This window comes from Varanus komodoensis, unplaced genomic scaffold, assembly GCF_004798865.1.
Source record: "Varanus komodoensis strain SLA01 unplaced genomic scaffold, ASM479886v1 scaffold99, whole genome shotgun sequence".
In the NCBI taxonomy this organism is placed as follows: domain Eukaryota; kingdom Metazoa; phylum Chordata; class Lepidosauria; order Squamata; family Varanidae; genus Varanus; species Varanus komodoensis.
This window is the reverse complement of record NW_025336676.1, coordinates 1,317,886-1,343,475: the sequence shown is the minus strand read 5'-3', so window position 1 is coordinate 1,343,475 and position 25,590 is coordinate 1,317,886. Positions and strand designations below refer to the sequence as shown.

The 25,590-nt window shown below is 45.0% G+C and overlaps 1 protein-coding gene and 1 long non-coding RNA gene across 2 annotated transcripts; one reads left to right on the top strand and one right to left on the bottom strand.

Annotated features, from left to right (window-relative positions):
- Positions 1 to 1,847: 1,847 nt before the first annotated feature.
- On the bottom strand, positions 1,848 to 24,397 carry NMRK2 (nicotinamide riboside kinase 2). The gene is made up of 8 exons (XM_044419033.1): positions 24,244 to 24,397; positions 19,220 to 19,310; positions 15,827 to 15,875; positions 15,425 to 15,596; positions 4,575 to 4,646; positions 3,122 to 3,228; positions 2,347 to 2,432; positions 1,848 to 2,243 (listed from the first exon to the last, which is right to left on the bottom strand). The coding sequence occupies exons 1-7, from the start codon at positions 24,267 to 24,269 to the stop codon at positions 2,347 to 2,349; spliced, it is 603 nt and encodes a 200-aa protein (XP_044274968.1). The 5' UTR covers positions 24,270 to 24,397; the 3' UTR covers positions 1,848 to 2,243.
- Positions 20,610 to 25,590, top strand: LOC123017591. Its single transcript, XR_006413637.1, has 2 exons — positions 20,610 to 21,905; positions 25,210 to 25,590. It is a non-coding gene; the product is annotated as an uncharacterized LOC123017591 (long non-coding RNA).

The window sequence follows — 25,590 nt, the reverse complement described above, 5'->3', positions numbered from 1 at the left end:
AGACCAAAATCCCACTCTATTTAATCACCCTGGTTTAAACTGCCTGTCAGTGTGGAATCAGTGAGACATGCCTCAACACATACCTCTAGATAAAAAAGAACAACAGGCATTTGTGCTGTTGACTCATGGCAAGCATAGCTGTCACGTCCAAAGAAACACGACTGAGCAATGAGAACACTTCATATTCCATGGCCAATTCATCAGTGTTAACCATGCAGCAAGAATGCAAAATATTACTGCATTTAAGGGCAACATTTGGGCCAGTGAGTTTTAGTTCCAGTGGCAAAAGCTACTCTTGGCAAAAGTGATGTGAAAAACCTGCAAGATGAACATGAGGAAAAAATATGTGAGTTGTTTGAACTCAGGTGCTGGCTTTATTCCAAATTCCTTTTTCCTTTTTCAGGGAAGCTTTTCACACAGCCTCATAGTTCTTTATCTTCATGTAACAAAGAGCGCAGTTCAACTCATGAGTAAATGCTGGCTGGGGAATGCAATTGTAGGGCTTCTTTTCTGCCATGGGAGGGCACCCTAGGGCTGCAGTCCTCACTTTCTTTGGAGCAAGTCCCACTGAACACAGTGGGAATTACTTTTGTGTAAACCTGCAGCGTCATACCAACACCATGCATGCAGAGAAGCAATTGCAAATCAGGTGCCTCCCCCTGGTTTAGGTGTAGCTTGAAAGTTCCTTGAGGCAGGGACCTGCCCTTCTTACTTTGTGTAACACCAAGTCCTGCCTGGTGCTGGATGGATAAATACAAATTATATGCCCACACACGAAGAATCTATAAATAAATAGACACAGACACGCACATTGGTTAAAAAGGAGGAAGAGCTCTGGTTGGAACAAACTGCTTCTCTGACTCTAAACAAAGCAGTTTCCACTGGTTTGAGAAAGTTTGTGTTGTGGGAAGCAGAAGTAGCAGCTTGCAGCAGTTACTTGCTTTATACAGATCACATTAATATGACTTGGGTAACCTGAGACCAAACCTCCAGTTTCTACCTTGAAAATGCTTGTTTTCACTTCGGCTTTTACTCGCCCATGAAGGATACTTGGACCTCACAAAACAATGGTGCTTAAGTGCAGTGCTTTGTTGTCTCATTCTTCCTCCAACTGCATTCTGCTCGTTTATGATGCTGTATGCCTTAAGGGACATGGGTGTATAAGGGAGAAAACTATTTCCATTTGTCCTTATTTCCTTCTGTGACTTTTATGCTTCTCTGAAGAAAACATACCAATTTATCTCTGAGTGGTGAACCACAGTTGTCAGGGGCCATCTCAATTAAATAGGCACAGAAGGCAGTGCTCATGTTACTCCTGGCTGCGAAAGCTTAATGAGCACTGGCCCACTGCAGGAGGCGCGGGCTGCCACGTCAGCCGCTGCCCCAGGTCTGCTGCCAGCATACAGGGTTCATTCACATGAGCCGAAAGTCATGTCACGAAGTCGCTCGAGCAGGAATGGTGGCAGCAGCCAAATGGGGAGTCAAACGCTTGGCCCGTCTTGCTCAGTAGGGCTATGACGAATAGCATCTGGGGTTCTAGGCTGGGACCTTGCTGAGCCCTGTGAAGAGACGCCAAGGACTGGAGCCGGGATCGCAGGGCAGGGATGTAATCTGTTCTACGGTCCTTTGCTTAGGCACAAGATTCGAGTTGCATTCACGGCTGTGAGCAAAGGACCAGTCTAAATGGGAGCAAGGGCAACTCCCTCCAAACGTGCTCGTCTAGCTCAGCATCGGGCAGGACGGGCAGCAGCTCTCCTGGGTCCGAGGCAGGAACCTTGCCAGGCCCTACGTGCAGATCTCTCCCTCGCTCCCCACAGACGCTCATCACAACGGAATAAGAGACCAAATGCTTAAAGGGCTCTTTAATACGTGCACGGCGTGGTATTACACAAGCGATTAAACAGTGATTTACCACTTACAGAAAGTTAACAGACATAAGCACTGCTATTTTATAAAGATCATCTAAGTTTTTCCATTATAAAAATGCATCCCTGAAGCACACACATGTAAATCAACAGCATATAAAAAGGATTAAAAAAAAGAACTGCCCATGGGTGAGTTGTAAATAAATTACTTTAACTTTCTATTATATACATAAAATTATTTTCCAAAGGACAGCTTCAGAAGGGCTTTATAGGGCAAAATATTGTGCCCTTAGATACTTAACCCCACATGTTTCAGTTAATAAGCAAAATAATATTTACATCAGATGTGTACATAGATTTCTCCATTTTCCACAGATCCTGAAAAACAAGGAGGATGAAATTTAAAATCAAACTGCAAGCAAAGTTGGCTATTTCCCTGTTTTCTCCTCCCCTTCCCGGAGGCAATCAGGAATATATTCACCTATGAACTATTTAAAAATGTGTTTTGTACGTCTTGAAAGACTTGCATGTAAAGGTCATCTCTGGACTTCAGTCCATCCAGATAAACTGAAAAGGAAAACAGACAGTTACACTTTTCCATGCAAAACTGCATTAATTCTGAGCAACTGTTGTTGTTATTATTATTATATTGCATTTATCTCCTACCTTATTTCCTCTTGTGAGAAGCCCAAGTGGGCTTAATACAGGTGGCTCAGTGAAGTAGGTTAGGTTGAGAACTAGAGTAACTGGGCCAAAGTCAACTCGGTTTCATGGCTGACTGGGGACCAGAGCACTGATCTTCAGCTACCCAACCACATTACACTGGCTGTAGCACATGGTTGGAGTCACAGCTGTATGATGCTACAAACCCTGGGCACATTTTCTCAACGCAAGACGCACTGAAATAAGCAGGACCTGCCTATGAGTAAACATGCATGGCAGGGTGCTTTTAGAGCTTAGGAACTGAAGAGCCACAGTGCCAGAATCTGTAGGCAAGGCATGAAGCAGATGCTGGCCACTTCAGCAGAGCATCTAAGTAAGAAGCCCATAACAGGAGCGGGCAGCTCTTAGCCTTTCCCAGGGGAGACTGGTTGTTCCAAAGACACCAGGCTCCTTCCCTGCTCCAGATTTTGCACTGAATTTTAAAGGAGCTCTCCATGATGCTAGCCCTGTTAGATATGTACTCACACATGCATATATCCATATTGCATTGGGAGTTCCCTCTTAGCCACAAATCATTGCTAGGGGGACCTTACCAACATCAGTTCCAGTTGCTTCCATTTCCTTCCTGTGCTTAAGATACATGGGCCAGACATGGCCATCAAAAAGACCAGGTGGGTCAGGTACTGTGTATTTACGGGTACTACAAACAAGAAAAAAATGACTGTTAGGTTACAGTGTTACAGAATGAACAAATTCTGTGTAATAGATTTACAACATGGCTGTAACAAGCCATGTGTCTGGTTGGTTGTTACTTTCTTTCATCCCAAAACTCATTGGTCTAAAATGCTTGATTCTGTATGCTAATGTGGTATGATGATATTGATGAAATGCAAAATATCTTCTCCGGCACGTTCCTGCCCATGAATGGAGAACTCCAGAAGAGGGCCTTCTCTGGGTACCATCTGTCTATACATTGGCAAAAGACAGAGCACCAGATTCAGGAATGCCCTTCTAAAGCAGGAATGACTGCCACTGCTCCAAATTCCTTTTCGGACCCAACTGTACTTGCTCCTGTTTGTCCAGGGACAATGGGGAGAAATTTAAAATCTTGCCATTTTGAAATAGTAAAAACCATTCATTCCAAATAAACTGGTTCTGTATTTGCTCTTTTTATTGGTATAGCTTTGTTTAATTTTACTGTTACATTGTTTTTATAATTTTATATACACTATGACCCTGAGATTGGTGATAGTGCAGTGTAAAAAAGTTTTAAGTGAAAAGGAGCACAATCCTATGCATGTTTAGACAGACAAAGGTCCCACAACTTCGAGCATTCTCCGAGACATTTTTTCTGGCTGAACATAGGATTGCACTCTAAAAAATGCATTTATCCTACAGAATGATGACTGCCACTCCACTGCAACACCATGACCTTTGGTGGGCCAACATCCAAACATTGTGTCAAGTGAATGCTGTGGTGTGGGGCACTGGAGATGGGGCTGTTTATCCACTCCGGATTTTGCCCTGAATTGGAAAGGAGCTATCCATTGTGCTGAACCCAAGGCATGGACTTTTCAGATTTGCAAAGCATGTTTATGTTACAGGATTTCACAAAAAAATAGTCATAGAAAAATATGTAAATAAAAAACACCCCTTGGGTAATACAAGAAGGTATGGATCTTGATGGGATTTGTGTATATTTATATAACTTTCACTTAGTGCAAATGAGAGTATTTGGACAAAATGCAATTTCACTAAGGAGGGGATGATAGAAGACATGACAATCCATGAAGCACAAATGGAATGGATTTTACGATATCCATAGAACAGTGGTCAAAAATGGACCACATCTTCATAGAAAGGGGGAGCAATCACACCTAAGAACTGAACAATAGTAAGAAATATTAAGTTCCTTGAAATGATGTGTTAGTGACTAGAATATTAACAAGGGGGAAAAATTGCAACCTCCAGTCCCTTCGAAGGAACAAGGAAAAGATGCTGTAAATGTTCAGTATTACCTGGTTCAAGTCAAGACACCAGCCTTACCTCCTCCTCCGTTTGCATTCATCATATGGAACAGCTAAGTAGTACCGCTTATCAAACAAGTCCAGTAGTGGTCTGAGGGAGAGAGAAAACAAGAACAGAGCACCAGTTTTCCATTAATGAGGACTTGAGACATAAGCCGCCCCGAGGTTTCGGCAAGGGGCGGCATAGAAATGTTAATAATAATAATAATAATAATAATAATAATAATAATAATAATAATAAAAAATAGCCCTAACCCACACGCTTCCATCCATGGCTTCTAGCATCCCTGATACGAGTTGTTTAGAACAAGATCATGTACCACATTTCACTGAAGGCCTGGTGGTACATTTCAAGCAAGGAAGCAAATTGGTGCAAAACTGGCCAATTGAGACATTTTTTTACGAAAAACAAACCAGATACTGAAAGCAAGGACATTGGCTAAGTGATAAAGCACCTGCTTTGCTCCAAGCAAAAGCCTCCAAGCTCTGGTACCTGACTTCTACCTGAGTAGGCTCCCTAGCTGAGCAGCCAAGATAGCAATCAGAGAGAGCAAAAAAGAGCTTGGTGACAGAGTTCAGTATAGGTAAGGGAAGGGAAAATAAGGATGAAACTCTCTGGAAAAGGGTGACAGGAACAGAACTAGAAAAGCTAGAAGATACTCTGTACCAGTAGAACTCTCAAACTGCTTGCAGTTACTCAAGGGTAAGATTGGAGAGCAGCCTGCTGCAATTCATTCCATGCAACAATGAACAAGGGTCTAAAATGGCATCAATGATACGAACAAGAAGAGGAGAGGTGGGAAATGCCCTGTTGCGTGGGATGGAAACTCAGATACGTTGGCAAGACCTGTGAACTCAGCAGACATGCTGTCTTCAAGGTTCCACTTGGATGCCAGGAAGCACTTCCTGACAGTTGGGACCGCAAGGGTGTGGAATGGGCTTCCACGGGAGGTGGTTGAGGCCCCATTGGTGCGGGTGTTCAAGGATAAGCAGGTTGCTTACCTGTAACTGATGTTCTTTGAGTGGCCATCTGTGCAGTCACACATATGGGTACTGCGCCTGCGCAGTGCCTGTGGCCGGAAGATTGACAGCTAATGGTTTTTGGCGGGAAGCTCTGCTCCCCCTCCCCTGTGGCCTATAAAGAGCGGAGCATCTGCCATTTTGTTCAGTCTTTGCGACCGAATGTACGCTATCTTATTGAAAAAACTCTGTTTGTTTTTGTTTTTTTTTGATGTCGGTACCGTGAAAAAGGGCATGGTCGGTACCAAAAGATGCATCCACTCACTGACACCAAGCGGGGCCGGCGGGTGGGTTGTGTGACTGCACAGATGGCCACTAAAAGAACATCAGTTACAGGTAAGCAACCTGCTCTTCTTCGTCGTGGCCTCTGTGCATCACACATATGGGTAGATTAACAAGCTTGCCATAAAGGAGGAGGGAAGGTGTCCTCATTGAAGAACGGAGGAGAGAACAGCTCTACCGAAGGAGCAATCCCGTCGAGCTTGAACATCGAGACGGTAGTGCCTGGCGAAGGTGCAAGGGTTCGCCCAAGTAGCGGCTCGGTAGACGTCATCAATCGGGACCCTGGATGTGAATGCAGACGCGGTGGCAACAGCTCCAGCAGAATGGCCTCGAGGAACTGAAGGCAGTTCGAGCTTAGCTAATTGATAGCATAAGACTATAGTGTGGACTATCCACTTAGAAAGTCTCTGCGGAGTGACTGGATCGCCTTGATCCCTAGCAGAATATTTGATGAATAGTTTATTGGATCGTCGAATAGACTCTGTTCGTGATTGGTAGAAGGCTAAGCAACGGCGAACATTGAGTGAATGCAAAGATCTTTCCAATGGAGTCGACGGTGACGGAAAAAAGGCAGGCAGCCCAATGTCTTGTCCCGTATGGAAAGGTGTAGACATTTTAGGCAAAAAAGACTGGTCGAGGCGTAAAACGACCTTCTCCCTGTGAAAGTTTAAATAAGGAGGGTCTATGCGAAGCGCGCAAAGTTCACTGGCCCTCCAGGCTGAAGTGACAGCTACAAGAAACACCGTCTTCCAAGAGACCAATCGAAGATCCACCGTCGGCAAAGGTTTGAAGGGGGCCTTCATAAGGGCCTGTGGAACTACAGAGAGGCTCCATGTGGGCATAACCGGTCTAATTGATAGGTTAAGATTATATAGCCCCTTCAAAAATCTTTTGAGGATAGGATGAGAAAACAGAGGTGATCCGTCGACTAAGCCACGGTAGTAGGCTATTGTGGCTGTATACACTTTAATGGACGACAGCTTCAGAATGGTGCAGTTCCAGGAGGAACTGAAGAATCTGTTGAATGGATGAGAGGAATGGAGAGAACGAACGCGACTTGGCAAAGGCGGAAAAACGTTTCCATTTAGCCTTATATGACTTCCTTGTGGACGGCTTTAAGGCAGAGTCAATGATATGCTGAATATCAGGGTGCAAAAATGTCAGATTCGGATTCAACGGGTCTTATCTCGAACCAGATAGTACAGAGAGACCAGAGAGGGGGGAAGCACCCGAGTGATTGGGTTCGACAATCGGATCTGAGGTGATCGAAGTCATTGTCGGTACTGACAGATTAGTAGAAGCTGTCGGATTCGTAACTTTCGAAACCATCATTGGCACCGATGGAACGTCAATCATCAAATTCGCCACGCTGTTAGGTTCAATGAGAGCAAATCCGGGTGGCGAAGTGTGCCGTCCACCTGTGTTATAAGATATGGGAGCGATGGAAGATGAAGAAATTCCCCGCGAGAGATGTTGAGTAGTTTTGCAAAGCACGCTTGACGTGGCCACCAAGGGGCAACTAGTATCCCCAATGCTTGGTCGTGCACTATCTTTGCTATGACCCTCATCAGAAGAGGGATCGGAGGGAAGGCGTAGAAGTTCATATTGTTCCAAGGGATCATGAATGCGTCCCCTAGGGATGCGTGTCCGATTCCCGCTCTTGAACAGTAAGCCTCGCACACCCTGTTTTGTTGGGTAGCGAATAAGTCCACGTCGGGAAACCCCCAGCGCCGGAAAAGTGGTTGCGTGCACGGGGATCCAGTTCCCACTCGTGAGAGGTGAACATGTGCCTGCTGAGAAGATCCGCCTGCACATTGTCTACACCAGCTAGATGAACAGCCATCAGCGTGATGTGCCTCCGGATGCACCAGTCCCAAATTTTCATAGAAAGCCTGGCTAGAGTCGGTGACTTTGTTCCCCCTTGCTTGTTCAGATAAAAGACGGTAGCTATATTGTCCGAAGTTATCTGAACGATCTGATGATGAAGGATGTCCTCGGAAGAGCGCAGGGCTTTGAAAACTGCCAGTAGTTCTAGGAAGCTGATATGATTCGTGGATTCTAGACGATTCCACGTACCCTGGGTAGATAGGCCGGAGCATATCGCTCCCCATCCTAGAAGAGACGCGTCAGTGCCAAGGGTAATCATAGGAGGTTGCGCCCTGAAGGGGACTCCTATTGTAAGATTGGTCTGTTCCAACCACCAACGCAGAGTGAAGTACGGAAGTTGGGATCCGAATCAGTCTCGACTGCGGATCTCTTTGAGGATGGTACACCTTGTTGAAAAAGAGTTGCAGTGGGCGAAGCCGAAGCCTGGCACGTGGAACTACGGCAACTGAGGAAGTGATATGCCCCAGGATCCTCTGGATAGACCTCGCCGGGACCATTCCCTCTCATTGGATTCGATGGATGTGGCAAACAAGAGTCTGTTGTCTGTCCTGAGGGAGGAAGCCTTTTTCCAACGTCGAATCCAAGCAGGCTCCAATGAAGGTGAGCGTCTGTGTCGGGAGAAGAGAAGATTTCTCGGTATTAATATGTAGGCCTAGGCTATTGAGCAAGGCACAAGTTGTATGGATGGCCGCAAGGAGTCCTTCTCTGGACTGCGACACCAACAGCCAGTCATCGAGGTACAGATAAATTTGTATGCCCTGGAGGCGTAGGAAGGCACAAACAGGAGCCATGCACTTGGTAAAAACCCTTGGAGCCGAAGCCAGTCCAAAAGGCAAAACTGTAAACTCATAAAGTTGGTTTGCAACCGCAAAACGAAGGAAATGCCTGTAACTTGGGTGAATTGAAATATGGAAGTAGGCATCCTTCAAGTCCAATGAGGCGAACCAATCCTCTCTCCTTAGCAACGGCAAAATGTTTTGAAGGGTAGTCATACGAAACTTTTTTGGTACCATAAACTTATTTAAGTTCCGTAAGTCCAAAATTGGACGTAGACCACCATCCCGCTTAGGGACCGTGAAGTATCTGGAATAGAATCCGTGGAGTCCGTCAGATGGGAATACTTGACAAATCGCTCCTTTACGAAGAAGTTGATGTATTTCGTTGAGCAGTACCGGTGAACATGAAGTGGACCGGATCAGACTCGACGGAGGAACGATGTCGAATTCTATTCGATAGCCGTGTTGAACAATGGACAATACCCACCGATCAGATGTGATGGACTCCCAAATGGGGAGTTGGCTTTGAAGCCGATCCCCAGATGAGAGGGGGGTGGGTATTGGTGGAGCGTGAGGAATGGTTCGCCAGTCCCGTCAACGTTGCCTCCGATCGTCGAAACAACAGCAGCCTTGTTGGAAGTGTTGTTGGGGCTGAGGATGGCGGGGCTGCTGTTGCTGCCGGTGTTGTGGCTGCTGCCTCGGTTGATATGATTGCCTGTAGGATGGACGATTCCAGGACCACTTACGTCTGGCGTGGGACTGTATCTCCATCCTGCATGCCGTCATCCTCGATTCATGCAGCTTCTTGAGCTTGTGGTCAGTGCGAGAATGGAAAAGCCCGGATCCATCGAAAGGCATTCCCTTGATCTGGCACTTGGTTTCTTCTGGAAAATTACAATTCCAAAGCCATGCATGCCTTCGGAGAGAAACGGCACCGACCAAGGCCCGTGAGTCAGTATCCACGTGGTACCTCACCATGGATAACTGCTGCACCGCGACCTGCATGGCTTCCTTAATCAGGACCTTCGCGAGGTCACACTGGTGGTCCGGGAGGGTGGAGGCGACGTTGTGCAGGCGCTGCATAATAAAGTATTGATACCTCGCCAACGTCACCTTGTAATTTGATATACAGAGCCCCAGGCCTGAAACAGCGTAGACTCGCCTAGCCAGGGAGTCTATTTTTCGGCCCTCTTTATCCCTTGGTGCCTTGTGCCTTCTTGCCTCTCTGCCCTGCGAGGATTCGACGACCGCAGAGTTCGGTTTGGGATGTCGGAGGAGGAAGGGGATGTCCTCCTCCCGAACCCTGTACATTGACTCATATCTCCTAGACGTCAGCTGAGGATGTGATGGCAGGTCCCAGGGCTGCGTCATCACCTGCTGCAAGGTGGTTATGAGTGGCAGGACAATGGATGTTGATTGCTCCCCGTGGACGACATCGTAGAACTTGTCCGTCGTTGGTCCCGGGCGCTGGGCAGCGTCGACATCCAGGGACTGGACAAGTCTAGACATCAGCTCCGCAAAGGAGATGTGGGACTCATCAGGCGACGCAGGACCCTGGGATGTCACAGCGACGGCCAGAGAGGTTGAGTCGACCTCTGAGTCGGCCGAATCGGCACCGTAGTAGGGCGGGGCCAAAGATGATGACTCTGCCGGGGAGAAGGAGCGGCTGCTTCCACCTTGTGGGGATTGAGGTGACACCCGCCTTGGATCCAATGAGTGCGGTTGGTCACAGGATGGAGGAGAGGATCGTGCCCTGGGAGCAGGGTAGTACCCTACGGAGAGCGGATCACCCCAAGTATGGTAGTAGGGGTGATGCCAGCTCTCCGGACGTTGCTCTACAGAGCGGCTCCTCCGGCTCCCCGGTGGGGACAGTCCAACGTCCGCTTCCATTGTGACCGTGGGCATGGGTGTCGGTGACCTTGCCCTAGGAGGGGAGCCCTGGATTTCCCTGCCGGATATTGAACCCCGTAGAGTTGGAAGGGGTCCAGACAGGAGGTCAACCACATGGCGGGGAGACCCTTGAGGGGTAACCTGCATAGCCTCCTGGAGGACCGGTTTGGGCGGAGTCGGTACTGTAAGCGCCACCGGTACCAAGGGGCCCATCGGATCCGAGTCCCAATATCGGGGACAGTCCGGACGGTCCGAATTCCTGGTTTTCTTGGGAGGCTTGGAGACCTTCTCCTTCCTGGCCTTTTTATGGCCTGCCGACTTCTCGGATTCGGCATGCTTCCGCTTTCCATGCTTCTTTTTAGGTGAAGCAGAGGGAGCCACCGAAGCAGACGCACCTTCATCCAAAGGCAGTGAGGGTGGGGCCACAGAAGCAGAGCCAGATTTTGGGACGGCAACAAGCGGGTCTGATTGTATCAGAGCCCTATCCCAAAGGAGTCTCCGGAGGCAGTTTTCGCGGTTCTTCCTGGCCTGCTTGGAGAAGGCCAGGCAATACGCGCATTTATCCGTCCTATGCCCCTCTCCCAGGCAGAGGAGGCATAGGTCATGTGGGTCAGTTGGTGCCATTTTTGACCCGCAGTCCGCACATTTGCGGAAAGTCGCTTGCTGCGCCATCGCAGAAGAAGAAGAATAGAGGGATAGTGCAGAGGGCAAGTATATATTTTTGTTTTTTTGTTTTTTCAGATAGATAGATCGAAAGTAGAAATAACAAGAGAAAAACTACGAGGAACAATGAACTGGGAGCAAGGTTTTTTTTTTTTTAGAAGAAAAAACTGGGAAAGAAGGACAATCGAGAGCAAGGTAACAGCTCTAAGTGAAAGTCGAAAGCGGCACAAGGCACAGCGAATGGCGGTTGCAAAGACTGAACAAAATGGCGGACGCTTCGCTCTTTATAGGCCACAGGGGGAGGGGGAGCAGAGCTTCCTGCCAAAAACCGTTAGCTGTCAATCTTCCGGCCACAGGCACTGCGCAGGCGCAGTACCCATATGTGTGATGCACAGAGGCCATGACGAAGAAAGGCTGGACACCCACATGGTGGGCATGTCATGAGCAGAGCCGGCTGGAGCCGGGGGTCAAACTAGATGGCCCGGGAGGCCCCTTCTAACTCACTGTTTCTATGTCTCCCTGGAGCACAGATTGGTGATGTAACTGAGAGATTGCCAGGGCTCATACAGCCCACTGACACACATCCCTTCCTTCTTATACATGTGGGAACAAATGACACTGCCAAGCGGGGCTCTGAAGGAATCACATCAGACTTTGAAGCTTTAGGGAGGAAAGTCAAGAACTTTGGGGCCCAAGTAGTTTTCTCTTTGATCCTTCTTGTTCTTGGGAGAGAAACAGGCATGGAAAGAAAAATACTCCAGGTGAATGCTTGGCAATGAAGGTGGTAGCAACGAGAGAGATTTGGATTCTGGGACCATGGGCCATGCTTCCTGGAAGATGGGCTGCACCTTACAAGGACTGGAAAGAAGGTGTTTAGCTACAAAATAAAGCAATTTATCAGGAGGGCTTTAAGCTGAACCTACAGGGGAGGGAGCAGTAAACCTGGGCTAACAACAGACAAAGCCTTATGTACCACAACAAAGAGAGCAGCTTTAACAAGGCCCAGTAATAGCCTTTGAAAAAAGGTAGGAAGAAAGCATGAACTTGCACTTTTAATATAGGAAGGTAAATACAACCTAATAGGTATACTGAAATCTGATGGGATGACTCCTATGACAGGAATTCAACAACTGAAAGATATAACCTGTTCAAGAAAAACAGCCAAATGTAGCAAAAGATGTCCCCTGGATTTTAGGAATAATAATCAGGTAGATCCATAGTTGGCTATAAAATTGGACTCAGAGAGTGCTCATCAATAGCACCTTCTCAAACTAGGGAGAGGAAATGAGTGAGACACAGCAGGGTTCAGTGCTGGGTCCTGTGCTCTTCGACATATTAATGAATAATTTGGATGAAGTGCAGGGAATGATTATCAGATTTGCTGGGTGGATTACCCAATTTCCTGGATGACAAAACAAAGATTCAAGGTGATCTTGATATGCTGGAGTGCTGGGCTGAAAACAACAGAACAGAATTCAGCAGGGCCAAATGCCAGGTTTTGCACCCAGGAAAAGGGAACCAAATGCCTCATTACAAGACAAAGAGTACTTGGCTGAACAATACCACAAATGAGAAGGATCTTGAAATTATTGTATATCATAAGCTGGAGATGAGTCAACAGTGTGACGTGGCTGCAAAAGGGCAAATGCTATTTTATGCTGCATTGATAGAAGTATCACTTCCAGATCCCGTGAAGTACATGTTCTGCTTTATTCAGCACTGGTTAGGCCTCATCTGGAATATTGCGTCCAGTTCTGCGACCACAGCTTAAAAAAAAGTGTTGGAAAGAATTCAGAGGAGGGCAAGAAGAATGATTTATGGGTTGGAAAAAAAGCCCTATGAAGAGAGAGTGAAAGAATTGGGCATATTTAGCATCAAGAAGAGAAACTGAGGGGAGATAATCTACAGGTACTTGCAAGAATCTCTTCTCTATCATACCAGAGTACAGCACACAAAATAGCAGGTTCAAATTGCAGAAAGGCAAATTTCAGTTAGATATTACAAAAAAATCCTGACTGTTACAGCCATACAAGAATGGAACTAATGATCCTAGGAGGTGGTGGGCTCTCCCACACGGGAGGCATTCAGGATGCAGCTGGACAGCCATCAGAGGGATGGTTGAACTGGGAGTCCTGTACTGAGCAGGGGGTTGGACCTGAAGGCCCTTTGGCCCCTTGCGACTCTACTATTCTGTGATTCTAAATTCAGTCCTATGCATCTCTGGCTAGACAGAGAAAGACTTCTCCCCAAAACCCTGGAGAGCCAATGCCAACAGTCAGAATCAACCGTACTGGGGAGAAGGCAGTTTCCTATATTCTCTGGTATGCTCCATTGACATCAGCCTAAAGAACTAATACAATCTGAAACCATGTGTCTATTGGACATTCCTCCCGTGAATATTGGACCACTGATTATAGCAAAGTTTGTGGGGAGGGATATATGGATGGCTCGGGTCAGTCATGGCCTTCCCCGTCAGATCATTGGACTAGAACTCGCACCTTTGCAAACCAGCAACTGGGTGGCACCAGGTGGAGAAGGCAGAACTGTCCGTTGAACAGAGACAGCAAGAGGGGCTGATACAAAGATGAAGCTCCATTGCTAGACTTCACCATGAATTTGGGAAGTCAGCAGAGATTCACGGGTGCAAAGGCAGCTCTAGAGAGTGATCCCAAAGAGTCCATCCTAAAAGCTTTGGCTAAGCATTCGCAGTCTCCAGCCGTGGGGCTGGGGACAGATTTGTTCTCGTTACTTTGGAAGAGCTACAAGTCAGAGGAAATTGGCAAAAGCACTTCTGAAGTTCACTACTGACATGTACTCAGCCTGCAGAGGTAGCAGGAGGGCTGGGGGGAGACTTCACCTTTAGCCTAGGCTTGCCTAATTTTCTAAGTTTGCCCGACAATCTTCAGTGACCTTGGAAGTGAGGGCTTCATTTAACAGATGATCTACAGACTTGCTCTTGTCATGGTACAACTAGACTATTGCATAGGATTGCCAATATATTTGGGAGACTACCAAAAATGTTTGGGAGGCTGATGCATCCAGGCAGCACTGGGTTGCTTGAAGCATCTTATAGCTACGTGAGGGGTAACTGGAGGTGCTGGTCTTCTAATATGAACAGTTTGGGCATCACAAAAGCCTAGTGATAGCTTCTTTCATTGCACCCCATTATACTCTTTAAGGTTCCTGCAGAGGTAACCTGTATTTCTTGTTCAAATTTATTTATTTATTTAGTTGATTTGCTGCCCCACGAGACATCGGCTGGCTCACATAATTAACTGGTACATAAAGATTTTCCAATTTGCACATCAAGTTTCCTCACTGTCAGAGCAATACAACAGTGAGGAACCAGCTGCCTAGTGAGAGCATGGGCTCTCCCATACTAGAGACACTCAAAAAGAAGCTGGGCAGCCCTCTGAGTGGGATGGTGTGAACTGGTGTCCTGCAACAGCAGATGGTTGGACTCGATGGCCATCCCAGCCCCTTCCAACTCTCTATTCTAGGATTTCTGGTTTTGCTGCAGAGTGAAAATCCAGTCTCTACATAAAACGATTTTGCTTTCCATTGCAAAATAATACAACCACAGGAGAGGGGATTTGCCCTTTGCTTGTGGCTGAAACTGCAGTCAGCAGTATCTTTTTAAATGAACAAACATCTGGCTGGTCAGGGGTCTAGTACAAATGTTTCTCAAGGCCCTAAGAAATCACAATTCCCAACATTCTCTGGGAAAGCCATGTCAGTCAAGCCTGTTTCAAACTGTTTCAAACTTCGTCATGTATTTGCATATGCCAAAACACTGAGACTTCTGAATTCAGCACTTTCGTTTGTAAATGTAGCATTCATAAGGTAACCATTCATCCTACTGTACAGAGGAGAGTCCTCTATTTTGGAGAGCCGGTAAAGGATAGTAATTTGAAAGTGTCCTTCAGTCCAAACCTAGTTCATCACCTGGTGTCCTCTAGTACAAATGAAAATGAGCAGGCATGCTGGTCTCCTGGCACTGCAGTAAGTTATTTTGCATTTCTATTTAAATAATGGCCATTATTTCTAGAAGTACCACTATAAAAGTATTTTTGTATATGCAAAAATTATTCATATTTTGATATATTGGTAATGCACCTCTTCTTTGCATAAAAGCCCACACTAACTGCCAGCAAATGTGGGGGTGGGGGGCGGCAGGACTAGCTGTCACCTTTAACTGTATCTGGAGTTGCAGGAATCTGTGCAGAGATTAGAGGCTAGCAATACTGCAGATCTAGCTGCTGTTCAAGGCATAGGACCAAAGTACTTTAAACATGGAATATGAAACAAAAAGCATAATTATTCAAATTGAGCTGCCAAAAAAAGTGTTTACCTGTAGTTGTAAAGCAGGAAGCCTTCAATTACCAATATGTGGATATCATCAGAACGGGGTGCCTTTGAGTCACGTGAAACATTCACTCCATGGGATCGGGCAAATTTCACAGGATTCTCAATCCATGCCTGCACAGTACTCACCATAGCATCCATATCCAAGGAATCCAGCACTAGACAGAGGAAAGGAAATATATATATTATATATATACACACACCAAAACCAGTAAAAAATTAAAAACTCAAGTATGAAAATGTATAAATTATAAACGTGTATTTATAGAATTATGTAAATTTTACTATTAAGTCTTTAATTATGTTATAGTGATAAAGAAAATATACTTAAGAAAATATACTTAGGAAGATATACATTACTGCATCCTATAGCGAACACCGTTCTTACCATCCCATTGCTTAAAGCCGTCTTCCCCGACTTGTATTTGATCTTGTGGCTGAAATATAGTGAGCAATAAAACATTGCTGCAAATGCAGGGTGATCAGTTACCTACGATCCGATCACAACCTGGACACTACTGCAAAATACACACATGTAACAACGGAGGCAAAGTGCTCACTTAGCAAAACAGCTTGATGCAGAACAATCATAATGCAGATTATTAATCACCCTTTGGGCCACCCCAACCCAAGAGTTCCAACGTTGTAGCATTTGCTCTTGGGTTCTCCACTGAGTAATAAATGCCATCTCCAGTGACCACCTGGCCTACATTGCTCTTGAATGCATGGCTGTAAGAACTCAGCTGCAGTTTCAGGACATTAGTAATGGAACTAGTTTTAAGTTACAGCTGCCATATGGCCCCAGACGCCGTATTAGTTTATGCACCTAAAATGACCCGACACCACCTTAATGCTGATGTCACGGAGGCCTAGCTCTATAAGCAATGCAAGCTCTCCTGGAAACTGTATAGCCATGATATACAAGTGTGATAGAGAGATAAATAAATAGCATTTTTAAAAGTTTTCTGCTAAACTTTGACTCTCATTTTTTAAAAATTTCAGCTTCTATTTTTCATTTATCAATAGAATATAAGAAAACAAAATTCCTGGCTTAAGGTGTCCCTGATGTTGCCATAAAATTTCCCAACATGAGGGAGAGGGGATGTCACATCTTTTTGGTATGCAACTAACTGAAGGAACAGCAGGTCCGGCAGGAACAGGCAGCACACCTGTAGGCTTTTTCTTGGTTCCCGAAAAGGACATCCCAAACAGCTTGCATTTGTTGTTAGGTAATCGTTGCAGGTAAGGGGATGCCTGGCTCAGCTTCATGGTACCTTTCGTTGCATTTGTACCACGGCACAGCAAAGATGAGTGCTGCGCCACACGGCAAAAGCAGAACGGGTGTCCAAGGCAGGGAAGGCAGGCACTGCTGTTCAGCTGGTGCAGTGGGAGTTTTTAATGCATTGCCTGCAGAGGGTAAAGCATCTGGGCTCTGTTCTGGCCAGCTAAATCCTTTTGGCAAATGGACAGGCTGAGGGCTACTGCCCTTCGACAAACTGTGCTGCTTCTGAGGTCAGACTGCAACGGCTGTTGACAATCCCTTTTCTAGAAAAGTCTTAAGGGAATGAGAGTTGCAGCCATGGCTGCTTCAACTGCTCCCCTGAAGACTAGGCTCATCCAGATGCCACACAAACAGGTTTTTTGTTTTTTTAAGGTAACCAGGAGGTTGGCATGTTACAAAGCGCAAATGGCCCTCCAGCACCATTTTTATTTGGGTTAAAAGAGTCATTTTGTGATTTGGAGCTCAGACCCTACTTCTGCCTTGCACTTCGGTTCTTTCTTTTCTTCCATCTGCCGTCTGGAAAATTAGGGCCTTGAATCAGCCAGGTCCACTATGGCAGCAATTTAATGAACGGGCACACCCTACCCAGTAGCAGCCATTTTGTGAGAGCACCCATGACACTCTCCAAATTCCCACATGTACAAACAATTCCAAATGGTTGGGAATCCTTGTACCCGACTGAAAATAAATTTCCTTGACATCCCTGGAATTTTCTCCTATGATCTGAGCACCATGTGCACACTGTTCTTGCTGGGAGTACATTGGTACATCAGAGCATGCAATTTCCGTAGTCCTGTTTAAGGCAGTCAAATGCCAAAGTGGACACCTTTAACACCTGTGAAGAGGTGTTTCAGCAGGGGTAACTCTTTCTCCCAAAATGTGACACGTTTTTGAGGTGGAAGGACTGCGCTGCAGATATGTAGTACAGATGTACATGTGAACACATGTAATTTTCCTCTTCCCTCCCCATCCATTTTTCCTTGGGTCCTGTAAGATTATATAAGACATGTCTTATTAAACTGATTGATTGTAAGCTTCCCTGGGGGGCTTTTTAGCTGAGGGGAATATTTTAAATTAACATGTATGATGCAGGATACACATGTGAGCTTCTGACCCAGCCATCCATGGGAGTGCGGTTTTTAAAATACCCTCTCCTAAATCAAATGTTTTGTGTCTTTTTCTCCAAAATTGTTTTGATTTGTCTATTTTGTTTTTCCTTTATCCAAACCTCCCCTTTTTGTATTACCTTAAAGCATCCTCTGTCATACAAGCATATATAATATGTGTAATTTTTGCAATATTTGCTAGCGCAATTTGGGATCTTAGATTACCCATCACCTGGGGAATTATAAATCAATACTGCAGCCTTTGTGGGCTCAGCATACTAGCAGGGAGTTGCTAAAGTTACAAACCCATGCGTGTTGGGCAGGAAAAAGCCTTTCCGCCCCCAGCATGGCTGGGTGGGGCATTCTTGGGCTCATGCAGCTTCTTGTCTGACTGTGCGCAGGACTGTGCCCTCCGCGATAAGGCGGGCCACACCTCCTCAATGACTCATCGCCTCCAGTTGCACCAGCCGTGATGTGCAGAAGCAAGTGTGTTCGGGGCATTCCAGGGTACACCCAAAGTGCACACGGGGCAACATCAACAAACCTCTCGGCCATAAACTAGGTCTAGGACAACTTAGGGTATAATACGCTCCAGAATCCTCTCACTACACTGTGCAGATGGGATAAAAATCTGAAAACCGGAGCTGCATACGCGATTGCTGCCATTCCCCGTCCATGGCAGGGTTTCCTTGAAGCATGGGCATTGCTTCATAACGCATGCTCACAGCAGCACAGCGTGGCTCAGTGGTCTGAACCTGGGGCTGGGACCCAAGAGGTCCAGCTTCGAGTCCCCAGTCAGCCATGAGACTCACTGGGGATCTGGGACAGACACCAGCTCTCCTCCTCACCTACCTCACAGGGTTGTGGTGAGGCAGAGGACTACGTGAGCCACACTGGGCTCCTTGCAGGAGAAAACCTGGATATACATATAATAAATAAACATAATGGCTTGAAACCAGAAAAGAGAGCATCTCATCTTTCTCTCTAGTTATAATGTTTATGGGAACACTAGAGATTTTAATCCAGTCCATGATTACTATAAAAATGGGGTGGCTGTTATTCCAATTACTGAATCTCGAATAAAAGTTTGTTCGTGCTTGTGCATGTAACTTAAACTAGTGCTGATACCCACCAGGCAAAATAAACATCTCCTAAGGAACATCCATGAATTACAATGCACCTTGGGTCCTTCATCCATTCTTGCAAAACCTTTGAGAACATCTGTTACCAGGCCAGTTGGAAATGTCATCCATCCATCCATCCATCCATCCATCCAATGGTGATCCTACACCCCCTCCTAATAGCTACCACTCATGCCAGGCAAGAAGGTGTGTGCACAGCACACACAACAGCAGATGAAAACAAAACACCAAACAAGTAAAAACCAACTTACCTTGAAGAAGTCATCTTGATGCACAACGCAACAGTTTGGAAGGGCTTTGATAAGTCTATTGGTCAAAGTGGTTTTGCCACCATTGGTCACACTAGATAAGGAAATTTGAAGCAGAATTTGGGAGAAAAATGTTAGGACAAGCTTCGGAGCAGCAATTGTCAAAGTGCACATATGTCACCTTTGCATGGACGTCACCTCAATCTCTGGATTATTTTTGTTATTATTTTACCCGAAAACGTGATTAGTCTTCTTTGGCATTCAAATAATCCTTATTTGAAAGAGCTGTTAGATATTACAAAAAGAATTAGCTTGCAAACACACACACTTGCACAATTAAAATGAGATTTATTGTTCAATATTTACTTTTTTCAGATGTTAAAGGTGTATTTTATATTTGTCAGTTTGCACAGCACTTTAGGCTAAAGGGCACAAGCCTATGCAGGTTCAGAAGTGAGGGGGTGGGTACCCTACATTTCCCAGCATTCCTCATCAAGACTGCAAATGTGAAGAGTGGAAGACCTTCTAACCTGGCTGGGGAATGCTGGGAGTTGTAGGACTTGCTTCAGGGTTAGGGGTGCCGGGAGTTGTAGGACATGTCCCAGATTAAACATACCTAGGATTGCATTTTAACTCTTTGTAATGCAGGTAGAGAACATAGGTTATTGGGCAGATTAAAAATATGAGCAAAACAAGCATTTCCTCTTCCTCTCATAATAAAAGAAACACTATGTAATGTAGTGGTTAATGCATCAAACTGGAACCCAGATCAGAGTTCTAGGCCCAGCTCCACCATGAAACTCACCTGGATTCTCACCTTAACCTACCTCTCAGGGTTGTTGTGAGGATAAAATGGAGATAAGGAAGAGGACTGTTTGAACTATCCTTGCAAGAAAAAGACCAGATACCAATAAAAGGTATGTTGTCTTTGGTTTGCAGCCTAGCCTACCTCACAGGGTTGTTGTGAGGATTAAGAGAAATAGGTAAACTGCCCTGGGTTCCTTGTAGAAAAAAAAAGTCAGAGGTACGTATAACAAAGAAAAAAAAAATAAAAAAGTCTCCCAGGTTCAAAGCTACCCACCTCACAAGGCTGTTGTTGTGAAGATAAAATGGAACTGGATGCTGCCTAAACAATATGGGAACAATTAAAAAACCTATTTACATTCCTAGGCACTACTACCCAGGGAATTGTTATTGTTCAGTCACAAAGCCATGCCTGCCTCTTCGCAATCCCACAGACCTCAGCAGGGACTTGCAGGAGTCTCTGCCAGCACCACAATTCAAAGGCCTCAGTTCTTCGGCGCTCAGCCTTCCTTATGGTCCAACTTTCACAGCCAGACATTGCAACTGGGAAGAGCATAGCCTTGACTACACACACTTTTGTTGGCAGGGTGACGTCTCTGCTTTTTAGTATGCTGTCTAGATTTGCCATAACTTTCCTCCCCAGGAGCAAGCATCTTTTAATTTCTTGGCTGCTGTCACCATCTGCAGATATTTCTCTGGAACTCCCTAGATTTCTTCACAATCCGGTGAATGTTGGCAGTTTGATCCCTAGTTTCTCTGCCTCTTTGAAACCCCTCTTGAACTCCAGGTAGTTCTCGGTCCACATACTGCTGGAGCCTGGCTTGTAGAATTTTGAGCATAGGTTTGCTAGCATGTGAAATGAGCACAATTGTTCGGTAGTTTGAACACACTTGGCATTGCTCTTCTTTGGAACTGGAACGTAAATTGATCTTTTCCAATCCTGCGGCCACTATTGGGTTTCCCAAATTTGCTGGTATATTGAATGTAGCGCTTTTATTGCATCCCCTTTTAGGATTTTGAGTAGTTCAGCTGGAATACTGGCACCTCCACTAGCTTTGTTGTTGCTAAAGCTTCCTAAGACCCATTTCACACCCCAGAATGTCTGGCTCCAGGTCAGGAATACTCAGGAATTAGCACCATTAAACTCATGGAACTGACTCCACTGTAAACCAAGCACACATTCGGGAAGCTACGGCGCCCCGTCTCTCTCCGAAGCGCATGCGCACTGCGTGCAGGAGATTCTCATTCACCTCCCCGTTTCTTTCCCAAACAAGGTGAAAGGAAAGGAGGGAGGAGCCCCAATGGCACGTTTGAAATAGCCCGCCTTTCCTTAAAGCTGGGCCGTGATTGGCTGCCGGGCTGCGCGAGAGAGAAGAGGAGGGGAAACGCTCTGTCTATAAATACTTCCCGCCGAGTTTCGTTAAACCGTTTCTGGGAGGCGCGCGCGGGAGATGCTTTGGGCGGGAAGGCCGAGCGGCGGGCGGAAGCCGTTCGTCTCCTCAGAAAGGCGGGAGAGGCCGCTCGAGCTTTTCAGACCCCCCATTTCCGTACGCTTTCATTTGAAATGGCAGTAACGGTACTCGCAGAACAGTTAGAACGGAAGGAGTGTGCGTGGGGATTGAATTCGCAAAGTGAGGCAGGGAACGGCATTTCTCAGAACTGGGTTGAAGCGGGTGGAAGAAACTTGTCCATGCTGCGAAAACTTGTTTAAGTTACCTCTGTATTGCCCTCTAAAGAGAAAAACCTCTTTCTTTTCGGGAGAAGTCTTACGTGTCCCAGCATGCCTTGGGTTTTTTTTTTTTTTGCTGTGTGAACAGGCATAGGATTTTGCTTAACACTCCCCAGGTATTTGCACTTCTCTGGGTGGTGTGGCTAAATTCCTCAGGTATGTAAAATCGCAGTAAATGAAATCTGTTATTGTGCTCATGAGGTTTTGTGTTGAAAAGGAAAAACATCAATTTCCACTTGCATCCTCAAATTCTCAAGTCATTTGCAGTTGCTTTCAGTATTCCAGAATATAAGTTCTTTGGGGAGGTTGTGAATTAAGTTGTTAACCCTGCACATACATTGGGTGCATTTGGCTTTTTGTGCTGCTGTATTAAATAGGCAATTCCTTCCAAAAGTGACAAAGGCTGCAATCCTATGCCTGTTTAAACAGGACAAAAAGCCCTAACAAAACATGCCACTATGGAGAGGAACATACAGGCTATCTGCAATTCTGTGGAAGTTTAGACAGGAAAAAAAAAATCCTACAATTCCCAGAATGCCCCAGTCTAGGCAAACATTAGATTAAAAATCACTTCTTAAAGTGCAATCTCATGCAAGTTTCTGACCCAATTTGCCTAGGATTGTACTCTTAAGCAGTGCTAATCCTTTGAAGATCTAGAGGCACAGTGTACAAGTCCCAGCACAAGATGCTGGGAACTCCATAGGGGTATTTCTGTCTGAACATGCACAGAATTGCAACTTAGTAAGACTGATCCCCAGGTGAAACTGGTCCTCCACATGCTCAGCTGACAAGCCCAGCAACTGGCAGCTACTTGTTCTGAGAATTTAGCAAGGTTTAGTGCTGAGTTTGCTTCGGACTTTGTGTAAAAGACTGATGTAAAAAGCCCTAACCCTAAACACAAACAGGATTGCACACTTGTTAACAACATCATTCAAAAGTCTTTCCCCCAAAGGAGCTTACAATCAAGAATATTGAAAGGAATTGGAATTGCCCACAGAATTTTAGTGGAAGGGCTGGCAGTTGATCCCTTTTTAATACAAAACCTCATGAACATGACAAGTGTATGATTTTGATGTAAATTGAATTAACTTTATACTATCATGCTCTTTAAAATATACTCATGCTCCATTAGGAAGCCTCAGTGAACTCAGCAGTTTAGAAGGAAAAAAGTTACTTGATATGAGCATTACAGAAGCTAAAAAAGTCTTACCCATTTCCATCCCAGCTTTGCTCCACAGGAACTCAAACTGCTATATAGGGTTCTCTCTCCTTCAATTATGTTCCTAAAAACCCTGTGAGGTAGGAGAGTCAGCAGCACAGTGACTGGCCTAAGGTCATCTGATGAGCCTTGTGACAGGGAAAGGATTTGAATCCAGTTCTGTTAGTCCTTAAAGGTGCTGGTCTGGGCATGCTGGAAGTTATAGGACTTTTGCTATCTAAACAGGTAATAGGATCATATGCTCATCTCCCCCTGCAGGCACAATTTCAAAAGTATTGGGAGGGAAAAATGACTACCTTGTGTCTTGGATTGGGTCCAAGACAGTCATGTAAAAATGGATTCAAGGAAGTACATGAGCAGATGTCTCTCAGTATTTAATTCCATATGATTTTAAAAAAAACAAACTCTCAATACGTTCCATATTTATTTTTTAAAAGTGCCCTTTCCCCACAGGCATTTTATTTAGAATTACATCACTTTCACAGTGACATGCCCAATATTATTAAAAGTGATGCACTCAGAACTGAGACATCAGAATAAAATTTTAGACTATGCCTTTTAATTAAATTGGAATGGGAGGATTTATATAAGCCACTTTGGCTTTTCTGCAGGAAAAAGGCAGGATATAAATATGTTATTATTATTGAATTACAACTATATCCTGCCTTTTTCCTCATACAAGGAACCCAAGAAGGCTTACATAGTTCTCTACTCCCATCTTTTATCTTCACAACAACCCTGTGCAGTAAGTTTGCCTGAGAGCCTGTGACTAACCCAAGGTCACCCAGTGAGCTTCATGGCAGAGTGGGGACTAGACCCCCAATCTCCCTGGTCCCCCATCAACACTCTCACTGGTTCTCAGTTTAAGTTAAACATCATTTCTTCCACCCCCACCCCCCTTCTATTAGCAAGAAGCTGCAATCACATCTTCTGCATCTTTCCTAGGCCAGATAGTCCTCTGAAAATCCTAGGGATTTCAGCTGTTGAAATGCCCTTTGCATTGGAGAATGGCAGCCCCATTCATCCACAGTCATTGGTGAAAGTGGGTATTTTTGAAAATGCCCCCAAGTTTGAGCAGAAAGCCTTGCTCAAATTATCCAGATGTTTCGTGATGTAGAGTTTAACATTTTGCACTGAATGGGCTTGCTGATCCTCACTTTTCTTTTGAGTGTCCTTCCTCCACCTACTAAACGTGCAAGTGCATTTCAAGGTCTTGCTGTATCCAAGCACAACAGGAGCATGCAAATATAGAAAGAAGGCAAGAGATGAACTTACCCTCCTATTCCTATGATGTACTTCATCTTCCTGGGGGTGTTTTGGGGTTAGGAAGGAATGGAGAGGTGGAGAGATGCTTGAAATGTGAGAAAATAATAAAATAGAATGAAGGTCTTCAGACCTAAGCCTGCCTTTACTTAACTATTCCATTCAGGAAAAAAGGGCATGTGTGCCTGTCCTTTATAGGCCAGTGCGACAAGCCTCTCCCCTTCCCCTTCTCCCCGCCCCAAGTGAAGGATGGAAAAGCGCCAAAAGCTCTCAAGACCAGAAGGGGCACATTTGAGCTCCTAACTAAGCACAGCATGCGCAACAGTCATGCGCATAACAGCTGCACCTGTTCCACACTTCTCACAAGTCCTCACTCACTTCTCACTTGTCTGGGTTGTTTTGTTATAAATAGCTTTTTGGATGGCTTCCCTTTGCCTAAATTAGTAATGGGAAAGTAGAAATGTCACCCCCTTTTTACACTTCCAGAGTAGAATTATTTCTTCTCTTTCGTAGAAATGTATCTGCCAGAATAATGTCTTTACTTCTACATTCTTCTGAAAGAGCATTATAAATAACAACCAATCATTATTCATTTGTCATCCATAAATATAATAGAAATAAGGAAATGAAAAACATATAATGTTAAAGTACAAATGGGCCAATAAAAAGCTGTAATTGTTAAAACGTATGTGATTAACAATACAATCTTTAAAAAGCTCATTAATTTTACATGGGGGCAAGAATAATCTCAGGAGTCCTTATTATAGGAAAAAGTAGCAGCCTGACTGATTTATGTCAGCTAAAAGTATTTCAAGATCTTTGTTCTAAAAGTATTTCTAGCTCTTTGTTCTAGAATGGATTTTGCAGAGCAATAATCATGTTATTGCTGTAATCATGTTACAGGGTGGGCCAAAACATGGTGTACAGTACTGATCAGGTCAAGGTATTTTATATTTTTCATTATTTGTTTTAATAAAGGACAATGACAGGAAGTGAAGAACAAAAAGTGGATTCTGAAACAGAATTGGAAGACTGAAAATGCCAAGAAGATGCACAGAGTGTACCAAGAGGGATTTGACACTGCTGCTCTGCTACATCTGGCAATTTATTGACAGGTGCTAAACAGAATTTATTTGTTGTTCTGCGACACATAAAATCTTTGCTTGTTTTGCACATATTCATTCTGCATCGTATATAAAAGCCCAAGCTGAACCAAGACTGGATTAGTTCTGCAACTGGAAGAAGAAAAATATTCACAAAGATGTATTTTAAAGCTATCTGCTCACTGAATTATATTTTGTAAATATCCTGCTTTCTGTTCCACTTAACAAGTCAAAATAAACAGGATAATAAAACAAA